General features: G+C 40.4%; 1 protein-coding gene across 1 annotated transcript; it reads left to right on the plus strand.

Moving 5' to 3' along the window:
* The first annotated feature begins 490 nt into the window (after positions 1 to 490).
* Positions 491 to 1,204, plus strand: LOC138354223 (tigger transposable element-derived protein 7-like). The gene has a single exon (XM_069308109.1). The coding sequence runs from the start codon at positions 491 to 493 to the stop codon at positions 1,202 to 1,204; it is 714 nt and encodes a 237-aa protein (XP_069164210.1).
* Positions 1,205 to 8,890: the final 7,686 nt, after the last annotated feature.

Genomic DNA, 8,890 nt, shown 5'->3' on the forward strand with positions numbered 1-8,890 from the left:
AACTAAATAAAACCGAAAATATACTGTAATATGATAGACATCTGCTATTTGAGAAATTATTTGTTATTGGAACAACTCCAGCGTGAGCGAGTGGACGGGTCTAATCCCTGTACACACAGCACCATGCGTTTCTCGTTTCAATTCGTCGCCACAGTTCAGTGACTATGGCTTCGAAATAATAAAATTAATAAATCAGTTCTAAAATAAGTTTTTTATATCTCTTATTATCCTAATAATGTTACTAATCTAAATATATAACCTAAAAATATATAATATGATGTAAATCCAATATTTGAGATAAATTTATGTTACTGGATCTGGCTTAAACACCAGCCTACTGGAGGGTGTATAGACCTAGTCTGCGTTTATACAGTAGGCACCCAGTGCCGTTACCTTTGTCTGCGTGTGAGTGACGTGTTTGTTCGCCGGTGAAAGAATAATCGTGGAATTTACCATTTTTTTGACTACAGCATTATTAATATACAACAAGATGTCTCAAGGGCTTGCTAATCGTGCTGTATCTGCAAAGAGGAAGAGAAGTTTTTTATCCATTGAGCAGAAATTAGACATGATAGAGAAACATGAACGTGGCTACTCTGTTACTAGGCTGGCAGCAGAATTTAATGTCGGGAAAAGTACGGTGTGTGATATCAAGAGACAGAAAGATAATATTAGGAAGTTTCTTGCTTCGAGTGATAGTGGTGCATTAAATAAAAGGAAAACAATAAAAGGTTCTGCAAATACGAATTTGGACGAAGCTGTGTATAAATGGTTTAACCAGGAGCGCTCTGTGGGGATGCCACTTGGCGGCGACGCCATTAAGACAGCAGCTGATAAATTTGCACAAAAGATGAACATTCCAGATTTTCGAGCAAGTGAAGGATGGTTGCAAAGATTTAAGAATAGACATAATATTAAGAACAGGAAAGTTTGTGGAGAATCATTAAGTGCAGATACTGATTCAGTCGAGCCATTTAAGCATAAATTAAATGATTACATAATAACAAATGATCTAAGGCGTTTTCAGGTATACAATGCCGATGAAACAGGCTTTAATTGGAAATGCTTGCAGAACAACACTTTGGCATCTAGGCTAAATGAGTGTGTTCCTGGCCGTAAGGTAAACAAAGAAAAAGTTTCTGCCATGCTGTGTGCAAATGCAGACGGAAGTCACAGAACAAAGTCTGCCATTGTGGGGAAGTAAAAAAACCCACGTGCTTTGAAAAATTTAATGAACAAGCTACCTGTGGTCTACTACAGCTCTAAAACAGCTTGGTTTACTGGAGATATTTTTGTAGACTGGTTCAAAAATCATTTTTGCAAAGAAGTAAGAGATTTTCAGATAAAGAAGTGTGGAGTGAGACGGAATGATGTCAAGGCATTACTCTTGGTTGACAATGCCCCAGCTCATGTAGGGCTCGGCAAATTAACGTCACATGATGGACGCATCAAATGTATGGCCTTGCCTCCCAATACCACCTCTCTGATCCAGCCAATGGATGTGGGTGTTATATATGCAATGAAAAGGCTCTACAAATGAGCAATGAATAAAGAAATCATGGTGGTGTTTGAGTCAGATGAAGACAAAAGACAAGGAACCGATTCGCGAGGTCAAGCAACACTGGAACGTTACCAAAAATACTCAATTAAGGAAGGCATTTACAATTGAGCTAAAGTTTGGGATGAAGTTCAAGAGTCAACATTAAGAAATTGTTGGAAAAAACTCCTGTTGCTTGATCATGCTGATGAAGTGACTGAGGAAGAAATGGATTTTGAAGGATTTTCAAATGATATTTATCAAGAACTGCGTGCCGCTGGTGAGACGGAGTTGACGCTGAACGATGTGGAGGAGTGGTTAGATATTGATGCAGTCGATCCACCCATTGGTCATTTAACAGATGATGAGATTATACAAAATGTTACTGGCACTGTTGACGACGACGGAAAGGAAGATGAGGATGAGAATGATAGCAGTTTACAATCTGCTACGTGTGCTGACGCATTGTTCTATGTTGAAAAACTCCTTGATATTGTTTCACAAACTGACAATCCAGAGCTACCAGGCTTTTATCAACACCTAAGGACGATGAAAGATATTTGTCTCAAGGACATGACACAAAGAAGGAAACAAATGAAAATGAGTCAATATTTTTCACGATCTAGCAGCAAATCAACCAGTACAGCCGTACCCAGCACCAGCACAGCCGTTCCCAGCACCAGCACAGCCGTTCCCAGCACCAGCACAGCCGTACCCAGCACCAGCACAGCCGTACCCAGCACCAGCACAGCCGTACCCAGCACCAGCACAGCCGTACCCAGCACCAGCACAGCCGTACCCAGCACCAGCACATCCGTACCCAGCACCAGCACAGCCGTACCCAGCACCAGCACAGCCGTACCCAGCACCAGCACAGCCGTACCCAGCACCAGCACAGCCGTACCCAGCACCAGCACAGCCGTACCCAGCACCAGCACAGCCGTACCCAGCACCAGCACAGCCGTACCCAGCACCAGCACAGCCGTACCCAGCACCAGCACAGCCGTACCCAGCACCAGCACAGCCGTACCCAGCACCAGCACAGCTGTACCCAGCACCAGCACAAAAGCAGCTGAAGCCAACACAGCAGCAGCGAGCACCAGCAAAGCTGATGCAAACATCTAAAAACATCGTGTGTGAAGTGAACAATTAGAATAAGTGTTAAATTTAAGTGTGTACATAGTGTTAAAATTAAAGTTGCAATAATTCTAATGTACAATAGTTTTCAAGGACTGTATTGTAGTACTCAACATACAGCAAAACCACTTTTAATAAATACAGTGCTAACGGCTTAATGCACTGCAGTACCTATTTACTGTAGAGCATTCACAACTTCACAAAACTTCAAGATGGACATAACTCCAACAATAAGGTAAATACATGAATTACAGTATTTTTAGTAGAGTAGTAAAATATACAGTACAGTGGTACCTCGGAATGCGATTGTCCCTGTATGCGAGGTTTTCGGAAGGCGAGCAGTATTTACTCCAAAAATTTGTCTCAGAAGGCGAGGGTTACTTCGGGACGCGAGTTTGTTGATACGCGTACAGGCCGACCTAGCGCGTGGTGGTTCGGCGATCGTCGCCCCTCCGCCCCACCGCCCCTCAGTTTACCATTGTCTCTCGCTCAGTGACTACCCCCACATCAATTCTTCTCGCGGATTTTCAGTGTTTTGTTGGATTTTTGGTGATTTGTCTATACAATTTGTTATTATATATCTCACCATGGGTCCCAAGAAAGCCAGTGGTAAGGATAAAGGCCAGAAAGCTCATGTGAGGATGACAATAGAGGAGAAACAAGAGATCATTCGGAAGCATGAGAACGGTACACGTGTTGTTGAACTTTGTAGGCAGTACAACAAAGCCACATCAACAATATGCACTATACTTAAGAAGAAAAATAAGATTATGGGTGCTAAAGTGGCAAAAGGAGTAAGAACATTAACGGCACAAAGACCACAAATACTTGAAGAAGTGGAAAAGTTGTTATTAATTTGGATACACGACAAGGAGTTGAGGGGTGATAGTGTTTCGGAGGCCATTATTTGTGAGAAAGCCAGGGTGTTGCACGAAGACCTTCTAAAGAATACCCCTGCAACGAGTGATGCAGATAAGAAAGAGTTTAAGGCAAGCAGGGGCTGGTTTGAAAAATTTAGAAAGAGAAGTGGTATCCATTGTGTTACAAGGCATGGGGTTATGTGATGTGATTATGGAAGGGGACTCCCCTTCCAAACAGTAACTCCTCTCCTCCTCCCCCCTCCTCACCATCTTCCATACGCCTACAGCACTTGACAGCAAGGTAAGTAATAACTGGAACACAGTTTTGTAGGTTTATTTAGATGAATTAGGTAAATTAGGTATAAAAATTTAGTTTGATGTGGGGTTTTTGGGGTAGTCAGGAACGGATTAATTCATTTCCCTTTATTTCTTATGGGGAAATTAACTTCGGAATGCGAGTTTTCGGAAGGCGAGGCGTCTCCAGGAACGGATTAAACTCGTATTCTGAGGTATGCCTGTACATGATAATATGTACAGTAATATATGATACAATGCATTTTTATTGTGTACAAGAAAAAAAAAGACACTGACGCAAACGCCTCTTGAAGGTCACCTCTTGCAACGAATCCAACGTTCCAACGAACTGGGGGATGGTCCCATATAGTACATTGAATCGAGGTTGTACTGTAATGACATATTATATTGCCGTAATTGAAAACATATGTGTGCGCCTGTGTATACTCAAATATGCAACAATTATTGATACAAAATATGTTCAAACATTATTTGAAACACAATTAGTAAAAAAAATTGGATAAAATGCGCCTAGACATTGTAAATAAATAGCGCGAAAATATATTTGTGACAACTCTGGCTGAGGACCGCGCACAACACCTCTGGGGCGTGTACTGCATGAGCGAACATGCAGATTGTGGCGTCATCGCTGAGCTTTCTGGCTCTATTGCAACAAAAGTAAGTACAATAGAATTTATTTTTTATTTTTCCCGTGATCAGTGAGCACAACTTAACAGACTAGCAAAAAAAAAAATTTTTTTTTTTTTCAAAATGACATGCGCCTGTGGGAATAGCAGGATATTAGACCCCGAGCATGTTAAGGGTTAATATTTATCACATGTAAATTATTATATATCTCTCCCGCCTGCGCTCAAGAGAATACAGATTTAGGCTCTTTAGTTGGTCCCAGTAGTTTAGATGTTTTACTGAATGGATTCTAGCAGTAAAGGATCTCTGCATACTCTCCAGGTCAGCAATTTCTCCAGCTTTGAAAGGGGCTGTCATTGTGCAGCAGTACTCCACTCTAGAGAGCACTAGCGTCTTGAAAAGTATCATCATCGGTATAGCATCTCTAGTGTGAAAGGTTCTTGTTATCCAACTGGTCATTTTTCTTGCAGTTGTGATGGCTACTTTATTGTGTTCCTTGAAGGTAAGATCTTCTGACATGAGTACACCCAAATCTTTTACATTGCCTTTTCGTTCTATGTTATGATTTGACTGAGTTTTGTATATGGTTTTCGTTTTTATATTTTCATTTTTTCCGTAGTGCATGAGCTGGAACTTATCTTCATTAAACACCATATTATTTTCTGTAGCCCATAGAAAGACCTGATTTACATCTGATTGGAGGTTTGCCGTGTCATCTATGTTGTCTACTCACATGAAAATCCTAGTGTCATCTGCAAAGGATGTTACAGTACTATAGATTGTGCTTTTGTCTATGTCCGATATGAGAATGAGAAAATGTACTGAAGCAAACACAATACCTTGGGGGACTGAGCTCTTCATGGTTGATGGACCAGATTTTATTTTATTGACTATTACACAATGGGTTCTGTTAGTCATGAAATTTTAGATCTGTCTGCCTATTTTTCCGGTAATTCCTTTTGAGCGCATTTTATGTGCAATAACACAGTGTTCACATTTGTCAAAGGCTTTTACAAAATCTGTGTAAATTACATCAGCTTTTTGTTTGTGTTCCATGGCATCTAATGCCATGTCATAGTGGTCCAGCAACTGTGACAGGCAAGAGCGCCCTGTTCTGAAATCATGTTGTCCGGGGTTATGGAGATGCTGTGATTCCATGTATTTTGTGATCTTACTACTTGGCATTCTTTCAAAGATTTTTTATGATGTGCGATGTTAGTGCTATCGGTCTGTAATTTTTTGCATCTGCCTTATTTCCTTCTTTATGGAGTGGTGCTATCTCTGCTGTTTTTAGTATGTCAGGGATAACACCATCATCTAGGCTTGGTCTCCAAAGAATGTACAGTGGCACCTCGACCTACGATTGCTCAGACTTATGATAATTTCGAGGTACGATGTAAATTTGACCGAAAAATGCGACATGACTTATGATTGTGTCGTCGACTAACGATATTTGTTGGTACACGTTTGGGTCGACCGAGCACGTGGTTCCCGGTCACGTGGGAACATAGTGACAATCACGCCTATAAGAAATTCTGTTTTTGTGGTGATATTTTGGTTTTTGAACATAAAACTGATTATTATATATCACGCCATGGGTCCCAAGAAAGTCAGTGGTAAGGTTCAACATACGAAAACGCATGTAAGAATGACTATAGAACAAAAACAAGAGATCATTTGTAAATATGAAGATGGTGTATGGGTTGTTGAACTAGCTAGGCAGTACAACAAATCTCAGTCAACTATATCCACCATACTTGCTAAGAAAAAGGACATTATGAATGCTAAAGTGGCAAAAGATAAGTGCCAGATAAAGCTGTAGAACTGTATTGATCTTTTTAATGACAGTGTGATGCCTCACTACAGGCAAGTGTTCCAAAGAAGCGAAAAACAATCTTCAATGGAACATTTCCTTGTGAGAAAAGTGAGAAAATCAAGTAGTGAGCCACAACCAGGACCTAGTGGTATGCAGGCAAAATGTAGGAGAGATTACCCTAGAGAAAATATCACTGCCTGATGTGTTAATGGAAGGGGACTTCCCTTCTAAACAGTAACACTACTCCTCCTTTCCCCCTCATCACCATTTTCCATACGCCATCAAGAGTCCTCCATAAAGGTAAGATAAACATATGTACTGTATTGTAGTTAGAGAAAAAAATTGTATTTTGTATAAAATGTATTTGTTAGTTAATATTTTGGAGGGTGGGGAACGGATTAATTCCCCTTATTTCTTATGGGAAAAATCACTTCAACTTACGATATTTCGACTTACGATACACCTCTGGGAATGGATTACCATCGTAAATCGAGGCCCCACTGTAAAGGACTTGCGATAGTGGTATTTTGCAGTTCTTTATGAATATGGAGTTCCAAGAATCTGGTCCTGGTGCAGAGTGCATAGGCATATTGTTTATGGATTCTTCAAAATCCAGTGGGAATAGGGTGACATCTGATATATGATTTGATGTTGGTATCATATCCATGAAAAATTCATTTGGGTTATCAACCTTTAGTTTGTTAGTGGCTCGCTGAAAACAGTCGTACTGCTTCCTCAGTACTGTATCTTGCTCATTTCTTTGTTGTCATCAGTGAAAGTTCCATCTCCCTTTCGCAGGAGCCCGATTCTAGATGTGGTTTTTGATCTTGATTTTGCATAGGAGAAAAAGTATTTTGGATTTCTCTCTCTCTTACTAATGACTTTTGCTCTCTTTGCCTCTTGTGGGTTTCGTATGATTCTTGTAGCTTTAGTTCAGTTGTTTGTATTTCTCTACCTAACCTTCTTCACCGTTCTTGAGATAGGGTGCAACTCTCAAGTTGTTCCGTGATTCATTTTCTTCGCCTATAGAGGGAACGACGTTCTCGTTCCAATCTGCATCTCTTCCTCTTTTTTCTTAGGGGTATGGGGTTTGAGCATATTTCTAATGCTACTAAGCTTATTTTTTCCCAGGCACTGGTTCAAGTTTGCATTTTTTAGCTGTTCTTCCCAGCTTATTTCTGTGAAGTCTTGGTTTATTTGCTCCCAGTTTATGTTTGTTATTGAAGTTGAATTTGCTGAAATCTCTTCCACCAGGAATCAGGACTGGTTTTGAAGGTCTATTCCCCATGCTTGTCAGAACTTCAATTAAGTTGTGATCTGAGTAACAGGTATTTGTAATCATTGTTCCTGATCAATTCATCATTATTGGTGAAAATGAGGTCCAGCATGTTCTCCTTCCTAGTTGGTTCTACTCTTTGCTGGTTTAAGGCAAACCTGTCGCACATCTGTAGCAGGTCATTTGCATATGTGCCTATTCATTTAGGCTACTTCCTGGTATTCTTTCTGATATAATTGTATTAGGTTCTTACTGGAGTAAGACAGAACAGCCTCCAATAGCAACAGGTGGACCCATTGTGTGATCAACACCATCAATACATTCGATATAACAAACACAATCACTGAGAAGGGTGGCGACAAAATACATGCTGACTTTGTTATGCAAGCCCCTTGGGAATCGCTGCCAGCTTATGATTAGAGCTCTTGAAGGAAAAAAGAACCAGACTAATCCTCATCTGCTACGTAATATTGCACAAATGCATATAGAAGCAAACTTGGCATCTGACAGCTTCACATACTTCACAGATGGATCAGTAGACCAGCAGGGACAAGAAACCGGAGCTGCAGTTAAAGCAGGAAACTCTGTAAATAGTTGGAGAATCTCAAATGGGGTGTTCGACTTTACAAACAGAGATGCTAGCCATTCAAAAGGCTTTGGAACATGCTCTTGCTGAACACCGACAACATGTTATCATACATGCAGATTCAAGAACTGCCATTGAAACCTTGCAACAAGAACACATACATAATAACTTCCATCTGATCACAAATGTCATATCATTAATGCAAACACTCAAACGACAAGGCCGATAGGTACTTATCAACTGGGTGCCAAGTCATGTGGGAATAGTAGGAAATGACATTGCAGACAAAGCTGCAAAACTTGCAACTAAGAGAAGAAATATAGACATTTACATACCACAGAGTCTATCACAGATTAAGAAAGTAATTAGAAACAGAGCAATGCAAATAACCTACAGTGACCACAACACAGCAGTTGCAACATCAGGATCTGCAGGTTGGTATAAGAATTCAACCAACTACGAACCACTTAGTTTGATGAAAGGGAGCAGTAGAACAACAGAGGTACACTTACATCGCATCAGGTTTGGATACCCATGTGCATGGGAAATAGGCTTACAGGTTCTGGAAGATGAGAGGAAATGTCAGCACTGTGGAGAAATGCCCAGCAGACCACTGGAACATTATTTAACACAGTGCAGAGCTACAAACCCACTAAGATTTCAACTTAAGATTCAACAGAGCAGAAGTTGTTGTTAAACACATAGGACAAAATCTTACTGAAGCGACCATATGAAT

Source organism: Procambarus clarkii, chromosome 62 (genome assembly GCF_040958095.1).
Source record: "Procambarus clarkii isolate CNS0578487 chromosome 62, FALCON_Pclarkii_2.0, whole genome shotgun sequence".
Lineage (NCBI taxonomy): Eukaryota > Metazoa > Arthropoda > Malacostraca > Decapoda > Cambaridae > Procambarus > Procambarus clarkii.